Raw genomic sequence first — 16,051 nt, 5'->3', positions numbered from 1 at the left:
AAAAACATCAATCCATCCAAGCAAAATTCGGCTTAGTCTGTTCGGTCAATACTGCATTTGCAATCGCATCGATTTGAGGAGTTTTCAACGATTTTTTTCCGACGGATAATCGTTTTCCACGTTTCATGCGATTTTTACGATTATGTTTTTCGATATAGGAATCGTGACCTATATAAAAATTAATTCGTATAATTAATTAGGCTTCTTCAAGAGTTCCTCAGTGAATTTATCTTACCAGGATTTATTCCAACTGGATGTACAGTACTTAATTTTTGTTCTTGCGAAAGTGGACGAAGAGCAGACATAGCTCTACTTACGCCTATCTAAAAGAATGTAAACAAAGAATTTGATAATGTATGAGAGTCTTGAAATATAATTAGATAACAGTTCAGTTTAAGTATAAACCTGCATATGTCGTACTTGATGTTCTACTAAGTCTGCACCAAGCAGCTCTTCATTAATACTCATTCTAATTGGTATAAGTTTATTTATGAGCTAAAAGTGGAACACTAATTGAATTTTAAAGTCTATTAAAAAAGATATTGTACTGTAAGTATTAGATAACATTTAACACATTTTACCCATAATAAAATTACAGATGTAAAAAAGCTCCAAAATGCTAAACATAGAACGGTTAAACATTGTACACCAAATAAGTGCCATCCACCCCCTGTAAAAACAAACATTTTTTGTAAGATTTATTCGTTTAGAAATATGACTTAATTACAGCACACCCTTGAATAGTCCTTTTCTTCCACTAGTTGTATCAAGGGGATATGGATTATCTGCAAATAAACCAATAGCAATGATGCCCCAAATTCCACTTGCTCCTGTGTACAAAAATTACTGTTAGAAAAAAAATCGAATGAAGATTGAAATAATAAAATTAAATAAAAGTAAGACCGTGTGTTGCACTAGCTCCAACAGGATCATCGATATGCATTTTATCTAACAAGGGCATTACACAACATGTAATGTAAGCGCCAACCATTCCAACAACTATGGCTTCCCAGGCCCTAAAAAGGAAGCAACCACCTAACTCACATTATAAAAGTAAAAAAGTAACGAGTTTTTCTAATGTCTGTGAGCAGTAATTATTGTGAAACTTACCTGTAACTGCAACAAGGGCGCCTAGAATACCATTTATCTGACTGAGAATATCAATTCCATTTGGGTTGGTTAAACTGAAACCTAAACCAATTAAACCACCTCCCATGCTTGCAAGCATAGTAGAAACTGCTGCTCTTGCAGCATATTGCCATCGTTGTCCAGTAACACCATACGTACTACCGCTGTTAAAGGCTAACCAGCCCCACCTTTTATCATCATTTATTAATAATAAATAAGTCGAACGAAAAAGAAAAATATAGAAATAATTTTAAGTTTGTAAATCATTATGTTTCAGTTATTTATTTTACCAAAGCACAAATAATCCCATAATAGCATTGACAGGATTTCCAAGAGGTAGTGGGGCAATTCCATTGTCATATCTGCCCAATCTTGGCCTCAACATAATGGCACATGCGAGTGCTATAGTAAAATAATATTTAAAGTGTTTGTCTAGAAACTTGCTATAAAATAAGAAAATAATGTTTACCGGAGCCACCACCAACAAGGTGTACTACTCCTGAACCAGCAATATCAACAGCACCCAAGTTTTTTAAAAATCCCTGGTCACCCCATATCCATCCAGCTGGTACACAATATACAATTGTGTTTAAAAAAGAAAATAAACAATATGCTTTGAAATTACATCTGTAATTATATAATGTTAGTATAATGTAAATAAAATCGTTCCATTATTTTCCATAATTACCGTTCGGCCATAGCACCGCTGACAATCGTCGTAGAGGTAGTTGCAAAACTTAGTTGAAATATAAATGCAGCACATTTTGGGCCCATAAGTTTGTCATGTATAGAAGGATCTATAAGAAAATCGCCCAAGCCGATGAAAGAATTGTACGACCCGCTTGATCCAAAACTCATTGCAAAACCAAATGCCCAATAAGTTAATCCACCAAGTACTATATCTACTACATTTTTCATCATAATATTAACTTCATTTTTTAAAGATACACATCCAGATTCTAACATGCCAAAACCTAAATTAATCAAAAGATAAAGTTTGTTGCTTTCTTGTTATTTTTCGGAATATTATTTATCTAGTTAATTAAAAATTTTACCAGTTTGCATAGTAAAAATTATAAACGAATTTGTCAAAATCCAGTTACTGTCTTCTTGATTGATATTGTACGTAGAAATAACGTCCGTATCTTCAATGGAACTATTCGTAACATTCGTACTATTATTTTCTACTTCCATGTTAAACAAAGACTTTCTTCGTCCAAGCAATAGCATAAACTAGAGAGTGCCCTATTCTTACAGCCATAGAAAGCAGTACTCTTGAGAAAACACGTTAAAAATAGATGAATTACGATCAAAACATATTCAATTATGTATGACATGTAGTTTCAACAGTTTTCTATTGGTATAGTGAAATTGTAGTTTCACAAGATTGTGAAAGCACGATTTAGGGTATGGGATATGTATATTTCTCACAATTCGTTTTTATATTTTTTTATTGGCCCACATCCAGCCGTTACAAACAATTTTTATCTCACCACATATTCAACAATTTCTTTCCATTCCTTTGCGATTAAATAACATCGAATCGTGTAAAGAGAATAACGCTACTCTAAGTTAAAAAGAAAGTGATATCACATAAAACGTCTACATAGAATCACGAATTTATCAATTTGCAATACAAATAATTTTAATAGAATCATTAATGCATGGAAATAATAGATTTAGCTATAGTAAAGTTAGTCACTCTTCGCAATATAAGGAATTGCTTTCCTTCTTTCAATATTCCAATTTTTTTTTGTATCAGGCTAAATATCGACACAGTATCGTGTAACTCAGCTCTGATTAGTCCTTCTTACACCCTATTATCCTAAGCTTCCTCAGCCAGCAGAGAATAATGGAATCAAAAAGTAAGATGCTTGTATAGTTGGCAGACGAACATATCCAATTTATCTCAAGGAAGCAAATTTAGTTTTGTGTGCGGTGCTAGGATTTGAAGTTTCACTCAAAAGATTGAAAGATATAATTTTGTTAACACTTCCAAAAGCTTCTAAAAGGACTACATTACAGGTGGCAAATTTTTGTTGTCTGCTCTTTTATTTTGTTGTTATCTTCTTTGTTGTAATTTAATGTCCATACACATTCTCATCGCTGTATGCTACGTACATGAAGAAATCTTCTTCGTGGTGTTCCTGAAAAAAGTATGATTATAGTGAATACAAATATTTGTATATTTTAAATGAATTTGGAATAATACGTTATATAGTTACCGCATAGAGTGAACCCATAGTGGCACTTGTCGGGGGAATGATGTTGTTAATAAAGAAGAACAGGGCATCTTCTGAGCGAAGATGGATTCGTTTACGGATTAAAAAGTAAAATTGACCAACAGTTAATTCAGATGGTACTAGATATTTTTGTTTGTCCAAATCACTAATTTTAGCCTTTGGTGCTTTCTCGACAATTACCTGTGACATAAGTAATTGTTCTCAATGAATATGCATTAGTAAATCAGACTTGATTGTATTTATGATTATTCAAGGTCCAATGTTTTTATAATAAATTTGCACATCACTCTATCTGAATATTCTCTGTTGTTACCTAAACTATAAAATGCTTAAATCTTGGCTCAACTTCAGGATCACAAAGCAGTTTCAAATCCGCGTCTCATATTCTGCACGTTTGACACTTATCCAAGTCCCTGAAGTAACAACAGCTGGTCTACATTTTTTTCGAACGTTTCATTCCGCATAATATAATATTTTCCAAGCGGCTTGAATCGCGCGTCCAAATCGTTTCGGAGTCGAACGAAAAGGAAAAATATCCATTCAGTCGTAACCTTTTATCAATCGGGAAATTATATAGCCACGGGCGTAGCAAGATCAATAGACTTGGGTAATAGGCAAACGTACAAAGGAATTCGTTACGAGCGTTCGATTTATCATAAATTTAATCATTGGCCCACCGATTGAGAAGAAATGCTTGTATTATCGCGAAATATGAGCGAAATACGGCGCAAAAAGTCGACCTTGGCCCGTTCCAGCCAGGAAATTCTAGGATACACGATCGAATCAACTCACGATGAATAAGACTCATTCAATGGTGTTAGGCAAACGATGTTCTCCATGACGAATCAATTATTCACCCTAATAATCATTTATATCGAGGAGAAATGTTTTCGTAATGACAAAAACGAGCATTCTCTGTACGAGTTACTTACAGGAACTCTATCGGGATATTTTCGTCGTATCTTTTCACCCTCGGCCTTCCTTTTTTCAAAGGGATGCCCTTCCTTGTACATAAACTTCATTGTTCTCGCGCGATTGCACGAGCAACGCGATTTTAACGGAATTACTCTCTTTTTGTAGTCTTGGTGATTGTTTTCCTTTCAATCAATTTACACGGATTTTGCTGATTCCGAACTGGAAAGATGACGATACGATACTCTTCTACACTTCTGTCACAACAATCGCCGTGCGTCAATTCGTCTGCGCATTACGATATGACACTCTTCCGCTTTCCGCTCTCTGCGCCATCGCGAAATAGTCCCTTGTTATTCCTCGTGAACCACGAGAAAATTGAACGTTGAGATTAGACAATATCCCCGTGCGATATATCAGGTCATCAAAACAGAACGAAATGTGGTACGAAGTGTTATCGCATTGTCTGCCTGACGAGGGAAGAATGTTTTACAGATGTTTTTGATAGATACGACAGGTCCGTCTCTACGAATCCCTCGTACCACGTATTTAATACGTTTCCTCGATATTACTTTGCAGAACGAGTAACTTACAGAATATTACGCAATATTTAAGTAATATTTTAATTTTAATCATAATATTTAAATTGTTTTGCCTTGTGCACGAATATTATATTTTTAAAGTAATATGATTCCTTGTATGATTGGTCTATTTCATTTATCGTGTAACTATGTATATATGCATATATGTATGTTGTTCTTTTACTCGACTTGTAATTATATGTTGACACTTTTTACTTGTATCAAATCATTAGGTAAATTCCATAACAATACAAGTGTGCTTGCGTAATCAAATTTGTTGGGGGGTAGAGGAGCCTTAGATAGGTACGATTCTGTCGATGATAACGAGTAACATACGCTTTTTATCACTACGCATCAAATAACGTTTGGTTTTTGTACTTGTTTATACTCTTAAACACAGAGTAAAGAATAACTACTCTGTGTCGTAAGGGTAACTTGTAATGCATATAAAATTATACAAATTTATTCTTTTTTTATTGGTATAAAACATATGATTTATCGCGTCACGTAACTTTTACAATTGTCACGATGACTATAATTTGATCCCTAACACTTTCAGTTGATTTATTTTTAGACAAGATCCAGTAATTGGTTAATGAACAAACGATCAAAAATGTTGCAATTGTTTTTATAAAATTGACACAAGTAAACGTTAACACATTGATCATTGCACAAATTGAAAACTTAATAGTAAATGAAACATTGTGTATATATCAAAATAGGTATACTAGGTGTAGTAAACTGATTATTGCTAAAATGATCAAGAAATTGGAATGCTTGTTTTTTAAAGAAATTCAACGTAAATTTGTTCCATTATTTATTAATAGAAATATGTACAGATGTTTCTGTAATTGTGTATGGAATAAAAACAAAGTTTATTCTGCATCTTCTTCGTCGTCATCCTCCTGGCTGTTAATCTGGAAGTACCTTAGCTCGTATGTCTCTTTGTCTTTTGACACTACTCGCAACCAGTCACGCAATTTGTTTTTCTTCAAATACTTTTTCGTCAAGTACTTGAGATACCTATACGAACATGTTACTAAATTAGTGCAAATATCGGTCATTTTGTTGAGAATAATGTCACCGTGAAATCGTCTATGCATCGAAATACTTTTTCATTTTAATTTTCATGTAATGCTTTGTCATACAGGACAATACCCACCGCTTAGAAAAGTCGATATCGCTATTGACTGAGAGTTTCATCTTATCGCGTTCCAATGTAACGCTGTTACCAAAGTTGTTTGTTTTACCAGAAACTTTGATCCTTTCATGCAGGTACTTTTCCTGGAAAGACAAACAACGTTACACATTATTATACACACATTGGTATATATATTATTGATAACACTTTTGATAGTTTTGACCCCTCAGGGGTTGTAGCTGTGTTTGTAGCTACGGGCTTAGCAACCCGAGGTACCTGAGCTAGAGGGGGGGCTAGCAGGTCCCAATAGATGAGAAATAAGAGCTACTGCAGACAGTATTAAAACAATGCAGGAGTCGTGTAAGACGATGGTTTAGGAGAATGGAAATAAGCTAGTAATAAGTAAGCAGTAGTGCAATAACGTTGTATAATAAGTTACACACTTAAATGAATGAATGAATGAATGAATGAGATAGTTTTGAGGTTAGCATTGTGTCACGAAGTTAGAATAACAATATATGAGAATTTAATAACGCTTTATGTAAGGCTGAATAGAAAATACAAAATGAATAAATATTAAGGAAAACTTACAAAATTTGTTACATCCATAATATTATCCTCGGCAGGATGTGTGCAGTCAATAGTAAATTTAAGGGACACCTTTTTCTTCTGGCCCTTACCTCGAAGAACCTGTTTTTTGGTGGTTGCACCTTTAGGCTTCTTTGCGATGGTCTGAAAAACGTCCAATTTACCATTTTGAATACCTTTTAATTAAAAACTGTTTCGTTTGTAACAGACACATGTGTTAGCTGCCGAAGCGATGTTTATGTCAGAGTTTTACATCCAACAAAATCCACGTAATCATTTAAAAAATACAAATACAATTATATGATTATTAATTGTCGTGAGATGACGTTTCACACGCCCGTTGAATTTTTAAAACATCTTTGCACATATTCGTATTATTTTCGATTCTATATTGCTCAGAAAACTTACCGGAGCCATGTTTACAAATGGTCGACAAGGGAAAGAGCGCAGAATAGTTTCATAGAGGCGAAACTCTTGTCGGAATCTTTGACAAATGAGTCTCCTTGTAGATGGCGCCACGGTAGTTTAGAATCGATGTCAGGAATGTAACAACCTTAAATGGAGCCCTGGGTTTAACAAAAATATTTCTTACATTGATCGAGACAGTTCCTACGTATGCGAAAATATAATCCATAGTTTTCATTTGTAGCGTGTAACTCGTGCCATATACGTTTTATGCAGATCAAGTGATTTAATTTTTCAGTCGTGAATTTATAATATTTTGTAAGTAAAGATATAGGAAGTAAGATTTCTTTATAAACAATGTTTATATTAAATACTATGTGATTGAAATGGAATAAGAATCGAGTAGGAAAGAATAAGATGAGAATAGCTGTTGAGAAAATAACATGTATATAAAAATTGACCATAAGCATAAATTTTTTCGTAATTGTTTTTATTTAAGGCTAATATACAGTAACGTCTAAGACAGAATCATCTCCTAGGTGAACATAGATTTCTCAATTAGTAAATTGCATGATGTTCAACTCAACCAATTATCGCGGTTATTATTCATACCTCTGTACCTCGTGATAATACGTTAACTGCCTATGTGGTGAAGCCATCTTACGCATAATTATTCTCGTCGTACTTACAAACATTTTAAGTAGTCATCTTTTTCTCTGTGATCAATTCATGGACATACAGTAAGCGCCTCGGAGAAAAAGGGAGGGTCGAGGAGGTAAGGGGCAATATTATTTTAATTTTATTTTGAGCAAGGAAGCTTCGACAGTTCGATTGGATGGTTTAAGATGAAAGGTCAGATTTTCAATCACTGGATTCCGAGTAGTTCATAGTGAGTACACTTAACCACCGACGTGCATGGTACTTTACACGGTTTTCAAAATAACGAATTTCTGAAAATGCTGTCAAAAGTTGTAATTTATGTTGCGCACCTATTTAATTCGGTCATTTTATAGTGCCGTTCGTTTATTAACACCAACATCAAATTTAAAATATACTGCTTTCCTTTTTTTTTTACACAAAAAGCATTGATATCAATTGGAACAATAAAGCGTTAGCAGCAGAAGGGAGCATCTAATTAGAAATTTTTAAAACTTTACATTCGATGATTAGTGATAAATAACTATGGCTTTTGTAATATATTTATAATTCCATTGAATTAAATTAAATAAATAATTGCCCAAGTTATAGAATTTTGTTTTCTTTCGATGTATACGGTTTTTTGTAGAATGTTTTACCGTGTATATCGGGGAGATAGGTGTATTACTTGTATCAAATACCATGCAACAAAGTGATCTTTCGTTTCTATCTTATCGCCATAATGAATCTTTGATTCAACCGTCACGTAATTTGATTCATATTTATTTCCCGTTTTAAACATTCTCTGACCTTTCGTTTTATTTTGAAAACGCGGGAATTATGGTACAACTGTACAGCGTAAGGTAATAATCTTTCGCATTGTTTTTATAAAAACTGAACTATTATTTTCGCGGAAGACGAACAGACAAATTCGATTAGATGATTAGATCAACAAAGAGAAGACCGCCAAAATTCATTTAATGAAACATACATTGCGTTTCACCCTCACGCATCGATTATCGAACGTCTGATCGATTCCGAACGAAAGATTTCTTAAGTGCGATTTAACACATTAAAATAATCAAATTTCATCAAACTTGCAAATGCTTCCCGAAGTTATAGCTATTCTTGCTCCTGAAATATACGCGGATAGATAATCGAAGTCGTACACGTATATCGTTTACGAGTATCGTTGGAAATAATTTAAAAATACATTTAAAGTGTGTGAAACGCCTGTACGCATAAACAAGGACTAATCCATAGACCAGAGTCGAGTACACGATCGTTTCAGCGCACGGAGAGCACGTAAACTACTGGCGCCACAGGAGAACGCTACCACGATGCGGCCACGTCTCCTTGTGGCGCCATGTGGCGCCTAGTTCTGTCATAGACAAAGAAAGGAAGCATTTGCGGAGTAAATGGATGCATTCAGCAGAGGCAACAGTTGTGCAACTGTTGAGTGATTCTCTTGGATTCTCTGCTTTCGATTCGTTTATTAGAAGTGACTAGGCGAATCGAAACAGAGAATCCAAGAGAATCACCCAACAATTGTCTCTGCTGAATGCAACCATCATTAACGAATTATCTTCGGCGGTATCTTATTTAACCGAGGATTCATAGAAAGAAACAACGAACAGCTATCAGAGTTTCGCTAAACTCTTTCAAAAGAGATTAAAACGTGTCCGTGTGTTAAGTAACGGTGCAAATTGTAGCAGAGACGAAAATTATTACAGGGGAATCTACAAAAATAAGGGTTGCAAGGTGAAATTTTAAAGGAACGTAGTCAACGCGGAAATCATCGAACGACAGCAATAATTGCTCGCAACAGTTCCACGCCAACCGTCGGTGACGAATAATAAAATTTAACGCTAACAATCATTCTTTCTCTCCCTCACTTTCTCTCTGTCGGGTTTTTTTTTTCCTCTATCTGCTTGTCTGCCACGTATTTATAAGTCATATATATATGACACAGGGCGTTAACAAAAGTGTGGAACCGTTTTTCAGAATTAATTTCTCGCGCGAAAAGAAATCGAAACGCTTTTGCCATTTTGCGATCTGAAGCTCCGTTGTCGAGATATGAGCAATTAAAATTTACTGATGCGATTACCTTCCCTTTCCACGGGAAGGCGCCTGTGCTCCGGAGCTTATCTTGGACTCCACTGCATGAGCCATTTAAATCTCGACAACGGAGCCTCGGATCGCGAAATGGAAAAGAACTTTATCGTTCGTATCAGCGCGAGGAACTCGACCCTAGAAAAAGGTACTACATTTCTGTCAACACATCCCCTATATGCATAGTTTAATCTTACATCGACAATTCGTAATAATTTATGTACATGTACACGCGTATCCGTAGATACACATGTTCGACCGCTGAGACGCGGGCAGCGTGTCCTCCATATCGTCTTCCTCAGACCGTCTCTTCATTTAGGATCGATTACGAGGAATACGCGTGGAGAATCGCGATTAGTTGAGATCGACGTCTTAATCTATGTTTAGATATCGAAGTAAACGTTCCGGAGGCTGGACTCAGCTCCCTATCGGTCTACGGCTTCCTTCTTTTTTTTTCTCGTCATGATCGCGACAATTGGAACAGAGCAGAAGTGACGGATACTGACTCTAACAAGAGCTACAGAGAACTCGCGAACAAGTTGACGCGTAAACTGCGCAGAGGAATTAGCGTGTGCCTCGTGTTGTTAGGCTACGGGACGCATCGGGACGCGGCGTGAATGAAAAAAAGAAAAACATGGAATCGAGACGGATTATAATTAATTTGCTCGATCGTCAGAAGAACACTCATTTCGTGGCACGCGTCGCCAGCAGTTAACGCGTTAACCGTTCCGTTCACCGATCGAACTTCCACCGTCGGCTCGTTTTTCCCTTCTACCGCGTACGATCGAAAAGAAACCTAATTAGTCAGTTTGCGGGATTAATTGGATACGGTTCCTCGTGGACTTGCGTGCAGCGGCCGGCTTTGTGCCGGGATTTTCTTTGTCTGTTCTCGTTTTACGGCATGATGTTTTACTCGCTTAAGATTAATTGGAAAATTCGTATTGCGGTACGGTATGGTGAGTGCTCCCGTTTACATCACGCTGTGTATACCGTTCAGATTGCCGACCAGTGCCGCACCAGCGGTCTGGGAACCGCTCTGACTTCCGGTGCCTCCTGATGATGCGGCGGCCGGAGCTGCGGCTGGCGCGGGTGGCAGCTGGGCTGGCATGCCCGGTGGTGGATAAGCGTACGGTGGCGGTGGTGGTGCCGATTCGGGCATGAATTTCGCTGGAAAAGCAAATTACAGAGATTATTCGCGACTGGAATGTTAGAGAGCGTTTCGTAATAGATTCGTTTCGGTGGGAATCTATTCTGCCCCGGAACAGCATACGTATGGTGAAAGGGATCTTGCGTGGTTCCAAATTTAACCCTTTCGACCCTAATGGGATATACAGGGTGTTCCAACAATGTTTTAACATCTTGAAAGGGGTGGTTCCTGGAGGTGATTTGAAACAACATTTTCGCTAAGAAAAAAGCATCATCCCTTTCAAAGTGTTACAACATTCTCGGGACACTCTGTATATGCTCCAGTGAATGTTTCTGATTGTCTTTGGCCAAATTACAAATTAGCCTTATGAGAACATATGTGAAGAAAATGGAAATCGTTTGTGCTGGGTCAAATTGAGTCTTTTTATTCGACTAGAGTAAAGACTGGATAAGTGCAAGAAAATCGGGACACAGACATTGCAGTTATCCAGTCGTGGTTTCTATCCTCTGTTTACATTTGGCTCAAGTCGAGCTTAGAAAGGACAGAGAGCGAAAGAGAAGGAGATTTGAGGGAAAAAGCAGTTGGTAGGAGCGTATCAATCGATTAGGATTTTATTACACTGCTCCTGTTAAGGTCCCCCCCACCCCTCCCCGAGTAGTTGGGATAGTCTTGCATTTATCCAGTCAATCCTATCTTGCACTTAACCAGTCTTTACTGTATAGCCTTATATATACATCTATCTAGGTTGGCTATATAGCTAACCATAGTTTAACATAATTGATTTCTAAAAACGATGGGAATAGAATATAAACGGAATAAAGTTAGGTTGAAAGGATTAGTAGTCAGCACTTTATTGCCACAGGTAATTGATTTCTAGGACTTCTAATGTTTAGAAAATAAAGTTCCTTCGAAAATGATTGCATCATGAACCTGTTGATTAAATTTTGCAGAGGGTTGCATAAGCAGTTCGTTTAGTCCTATTTCGTTATGAATACGACCTTCAAGTTTTTCTAAACTGGAAAAACCAAAAACTTTCGACGATGATGATTTAACCAAGTTCTTACCTAACATAGTATTTTCTATCATAGTATTACTCTTGAACCCAAACCTTTATTTTCAGTCGAACAATCAGTATAAATAAATTTTACCCGGTACGTTATTTAACTGGCAAAAACAATGTTTCAAATGTGAGATGTGTTGAAAAATTATGCATAAACATAGATAAAAAGAATAAGGTCATTGAATTGTAAACCTCCTAACTCTGAAAAAAGTCCAGTGCCAACCTTGTTTAAACTTCTGTTTCAGTTTACTAATTGCGATCGGTTTGAGTTGTAAAGTTCGGCTTCTGACCGATTTCACGACCATACAAGATCCCTTCCGCTGACTATACATCGAAAATGTGGAGTTCCATTCGTTTGTACGTGCTTTCGTTTCTGGAAAAACTCGTGTCGAATTTGAACAGGACAAGAGCATTCTCGATTTCGAGTTTCTGGGAAACGAAGTCACGGATAGAAAGTATGCGAAACAAATATGTGACTTCGTTGCGATCACCCTTCTCACCCGAGAACTGGAGGGTTTTGTCATGTGATCTCTTTGTTGGGTAATTATGAAACAACTAGAAAAAACAACATTCTTATCTATGAACAATATAGAGATTGAGGTCAACAAATTTTTCGCATTACAAAATTGGTCAAACTTTGATCATGTTTGATAATAATACAAAGACTATTTGTGGTAGCCAATTCCAAATGCACCTTTTAAATTGATCTACAACTTATCGTTGTTTTTGGTTTTTTTAAAAATATACGATTACATCCGATTCATTTATTTTCAGATCGTAAAATTTGTTTACTTCTTTCTTTATATTCGCCCTTTATTCTAGAAGTATTTAATTACGGTTCCCATAAGAATTTGTAGGCTGTCTAATTTCGTTCCAAAGTTCTTTGTTTTTGTCACGGAAAGTGTAATAAATAAAATTGGAACTAATTTGTGGTAAAGGGTTAAAAAATATGAATGAAAGAAAGAGTAATTGTTACCTAATTACGAATATTCACTCGACGAGTGTATTTTGTTTGCTTATAGAAGATGTAAATAAAAAATGTAGCGCCAAGTCGGACGAAATTGTTAATAAGTGTTATTCTGGTCATTCTTTTTTTATTATTTTTTAATGCAAATTATAAAGATGGGATACAGTTTAGATACTACGATTTCTCTTAATTTGTGACTAATTGAATTCCAATAGTTTAACTTAACAGGGTTCATTTTTCAAGTATTTTCAAAAAAGATACTTCTTATTTTGTTCTTCGATAATATATATTTTAAAATGTAATTGAAAACCCATTGTTTTCACATGTAGGAATTTTCGTAGAATGTGGATGTAGAATTGGGTGTAGAAATTAATTCTTTGTTTCTATTATTTACAACTCTGATTTAAACAGGTATATTTATTCGTCATTTTGGCAAATTAAAGTATGAACTTTCTAAATTCTCAACCTGATCTCTATTACGACGTCTATAGATTGTTCTATAGATTCGTTGTAATGAAAACCCGATCGACAACTTAGAAGCTTTACAACCTAACATATAATAACAAAACAACGATGAAATATTTCTACTCAAATGAAAGTTGTAAATGATTGGATATAAAGTCACAGAATTACTTTCTGCATCTAATAAAACACGTTTCGACGGATTACCTTCGGGTCTATTTCACTTAAAATTTCGTTCTCCATAACACTGCACTTCTTTTTTTATAGAAAATGAATTTTCAGCGTAAAATTCGACTAAATGAAAAGAAAAGTGAAACAAAACGAAGAGTTATGTGTCTGTCTGTTCCATTGGCGATCGATAACTCGTGTATCGAAAAAAAGTCTTCCTTTGTTTGTAATTTATATTTCAATCACGACTACCGATGCACTTTTCTCGAAGCTACAGTCACGTCGAAACACTCGAAATTGTTTTGGGAGATAGTTCAGTTAGAGTGTAGGCAGAGGTGATATTTATAGAAGCAAATCAACAAAAAGAAATGAACATTCGGTATTCTTACCTCCTATTGGAGTTAAAAAAATACTAGGTTCTAAAAGGATCCTCTTCTTGTGGGCGTGAAGAAGCATTTTTACAGGTCGAGGGGATCGACCGTGCTTTCGATACCTTTCTGGCCGAGACCGTGATCAAGATGCATTTCTCTTCGCTGACTTCGTTCGGCGATATTGTCACTCGAGAATTAATCGAATTGTCGAGAGAAAAAGATGGACGAAATATCGAATAGGGAGGACGAACCTAACACGATCGTACCCAAAACGTTGACGCATGAAAAGTGTTCCATTTTGTTTATAACCAGTTTATAATAAATGGTTTGTAATATCTGGTTTATAAAAGTTTGTAATAATAGTTTACAAAAAACTATTATTGGTCCTTGTTATAAACGAAACGAAAACCAAAGAAACAAAAATATTTAACTATAGATCCTCTTTCTATAGTCCCTCTATCTGTTAGGAAAATTAGGATGCCGGGATATTCTTTTCCTAATTCGAATTCATGTATAGCGGTTGAGCAATAAGAAATTTTAGGGATTTCGATTCCTAAGATGGAGGATGTCGCTCAGGCCTGAACACTTATGAAGTAACCTTACTTGAAATATTAGTCCAATTTTTATCTCTTATTGAAACCAATGAGGTCTTGTCATCAGCTGATGGAAATGATTCCTAAATAATTTTAAATTAACATTCCGTGTTCGAAATAATAAAATAATTTCGATGTTTTTGATAAATGAAATTGAATTTGGTATCATTAAAATGATTAACATGAAAATAATTCAAAAGCAAAATGTATCTACTTTATTGGCATTTTGTGTATTAGCAATGTATATTAATTGTTAAATTATCATACACGATGTGGCAATGATTTATATAAATGACAAATATAGCAGATTAAAAATTGTAAATTTTCTATTAGTAAATAACACATGAGTGTTTAGAAACTGCAAGTAAATATTTAATTAGTAATTAATAATTACTGTATAAATAGTAACGTTGTTATCACAAAACTTACTGTAAATACTTCCTGTTCAAAAATTCATCATTTCGGTTATTACCAAGTAACGACGCGGAAAATAAAAAAAGTAAAATGTTATTTCAAATAAAATGTACCCAGGTCTGATATCGACGAAAAAAGACGTATACTCGTAGAATCGAGTCTACGAATAAAAATGATCGTGTAGACACACACGTTCACAAATGCTTCAATTTCAATCGAAGCTTTTTTCGTTCATCAGGTGTTCTTTCAATAGCAACTTGCGTTATTAATCGACACATACTATGGGAATAGTCCAATTCGAGACCATTAATCTCGAAGTTGAAATTCCAGCACGGTTTAGAGAGAATAGACATCGAAAGGATGGCAAATTGGTGTCTTTGCTTTATCAAGGACAGCCCGTAACACGTGTACTTTATTTCTAATCGTTAACCGATCCAAAGGAATTGACGACTGTCGTCGTAACGTTAATTCGTTTCTGCACTATTGTTATCGTTATTGTTGTCGTCATTATCGTAATTATTCTTATTCTCGTTCTTATTAGCATTATTATTATTGTTATTAATATTATTAACATGTATACATAACATCTGTAGATAATTCTTCAAGCCTTAAAACGAATCTATATAAGCGCCCCGAGCGAGCCTCGAGGCGTCCTCTACCCACTTTTCGTTCTCGTTCTTCTCATGGTTCTTATTTAACCACTTTTTCTTTTTTAACATTGTTCCTTACGACGGTAGTCGTTGCTTTCAAGTGACAACAGCGGGGCAGGTAGCGACCTTGATCTCGAACCGAAGCCGAAGGAAGATCGCTCTCGCGCTACATAAATCGTGAACAGTGTTGGTGGAAATCAAAGAGATTATATACAGGGCGTCCCAAAAATGTTGGAGGTCATTTTGAGGGATGGTTCGGGGGGTGATTTGAAACAACTTTTTCCTTAGCGAAAATGTTGTCCGAGGTTTCGTTAAGGAGATATTAATCCTTTGCACTTGAGGTCTTTCTTCTGGTATCTGTCAGCAACTCGAGATGTTTTTTTAGCATTCTATTGCCATGAATTCTAAGCTATCTAGATTTGAGAATAAGGTAACCTTTACCTCGCCGACAATCATTTTATCGATAGTTCGAG

At 35.6% G+C, this 16,051-nt stretch overlaps 4 protein-coding genes across 5 annotated transcripts in view; all 4 read right to left on the bottom strand.

Annotated features, from left to right (window-relative positions):
* Positions 1-7: 7 nt before the first annotated feature.
* LOC128877015 (putative ammonium transporter 3) lies at positions 8-2,380 on the bottom strand. The gene is made up of 11 exons (XM_054123945.1): positions 2,184-2,380; positions 1,817-2,102; positions 1,598-1,755; positions 1,419-1,530; positions 1,111-1,316; positions 904-1,035; positions 735-830; positions 582-670; positions 406-495; positions 236-323; positions 8-168 (listed from the first exon to the last, which is right to left on the bottom strand). Exons 1-11 carry the CDS (start codon positions 2,356-2,358, stop codon positions 8-10), a joined length of 1,593 nt encoding a protein of 530 aa, XP_053979920.1. The 5' UTR covers positions 2,359-2,380.
* A 181-nt stretch (positions 2,381-2,561) lies between these two features.
* Positions 2,562-4,645, bottom strand: LOC128877021 (gamma-aminobutyric acid receptor-associated protein). The gene is made up of 3 exons (XM_054123953.1): positions 4,304-4,645; positions 3,354-3,551; positions 2,562-3,275 (listed from the first exon to the last, which is right to left on the bottom strand). Exons 1-3 carry the CDS (start codon positions 4,391-4,393, stop codon positions 3,210-3,212), a joined length of 354 nt encoding a protein of 117 aa, XP_053979928.1. The 5' UTR covers positions 4,394-4,645; the 3' UTR covers positions 2,562-3,209.
* A 1,023-nt stretch (positions 4,646-5,668) lies between these two features.
* LOC128877020 (60S ribosomal protein L22-like) lies at positions 5,669-7,101 on the bottom strand. The gene is made up of 4 exons (XM_054123952.1): positions 7,002-7,101; positions 6,597-6,737; positions 6,027-6,148; positions 5,669-5,887 (listed from the first exon to the last, which is right to left on the bottom strand). Exons 1-4 carry the CDS (start codon positions 7,008-7,010, stop codon positions 5,740-5,742), a joined length of 420 nt encoding a protein of 139 aa, XP_053979927.1. The 5' UTR covers positions 7,011-7,101; the 3' UTR covers positions 5,669-5,739.
* Positions 7,102-7,455: 354 nt separating this feature from the next.
* Positions 7,456-16,051, bottom strand: part of LOC128877019 (vesicle-associated membrane protein 2-like) — a 40,333-nt gene continuing 31,737 nt past the window's right edge. Inside the window, exon 5 of one of the 2 annotated variants that reach the window (XM_054123951.1) lies at positions 7,456-10,913. In XM_054123951.1, coding sequence (XP_053979926.1) covers positions 10,717-10,913 — 197 coding nt within the window. In that variant the 3' untranslated portion in view covers positions 7,456-10,716. Of the gene's footprint in view, positions 10,914-11,553; positions 16,020-16,051 lie in introns of those variants that run through there. The other variant, XR_008457180.1, reaches the window with a different exon arrangement.

The sequence above is a fragment of the Hylaeus volcanicus genome, chromosome 5, assembly GCF_026283585.1.
Source record: "Hylaeus volcanicus isolate JK05 chromosome 5, UHH_iyHylVolc1.0_haploid, whole genome shotgun sequence".
NCBI lineage: Eukaryota > Metazoa > Arthropoda > Insecta > Hymenoptera > Colletidae > Hylaeus > Hylaeus volcanicus.
Note: the sequence above shows the minus strand (reverse complement) of the source record. Positions and strands in the feature narration are given on the sequence as shown.

What these genes read in the sequence shown, in the direction of transcription:
- LOC128877015 (XM_054123945.1), bottom strand. Translation starts at nt 2,358, where the DNA reads ATGCTATTGCTTGGACGAAGAAAGTCTTTGTTTAACATGGAAGTAGAA. An exon ending in ATGGGATTATTTGTGCTTTG is followed by an intron (nt 1,317 to 1,418) that starts GTAAAATAAATA and finishes TGATGATAAAAG; the next exon opens with GTGGGGCTGGTTAGCCTTTA. An exon ending in CATCTGTAATTTTATTATGG is followed by an intron (nt 496 to 581) that starts GTAAAATGTGTT and finishes TTCCACTTTTAG; the next exon opens with CTCATAAATAAACTTATACC.
- LOC128877021 (XM_054123953.1), bottom strand. Translation starts at nt 4,393, where the DNA reads ATGAAGTTTATGTACAAGGAAGGGCATCCCTTTGAAAAAAGGAAGGCC. An exon ending in AATATCCCGATAGAGTTCCT is followed by an intron (nt 3,552 to 4,303) that starts GTAAGTAACTCG and finishes CTTATGTCACAG; the next exon opens with GTAATTGTCGAGAAAGCACC. An exon ending in CTATGGGTTCACTCTATGCG is followed by an intron (nt 3,276 to 3,353) that starts GTAACTATATAA and finishes TACTTTTTTCAG; the next exon opens with GAACACCACGAAGAAGATTT.
- LOC128877020 (XM_054123952.1), bottom strand. An exon ending in TTATGGATGTAACAAATTTT is followed by an intron (nt 6,149 to 6,596) that starts GTAAGTTTTCCT and finishes TTGTCTTTCCAG; the next exon opens with GAAAAGTACCTGCATGAAAG. An exon ending in GATATCGACTTTTCTAAGCG is followed by an intron (nt 5,888 to 6,026) that starts GTGGGTATTGTC and finishes ATGTTCGTATAG; the next exon opens with GTATCTCAAGTACTTGACGA.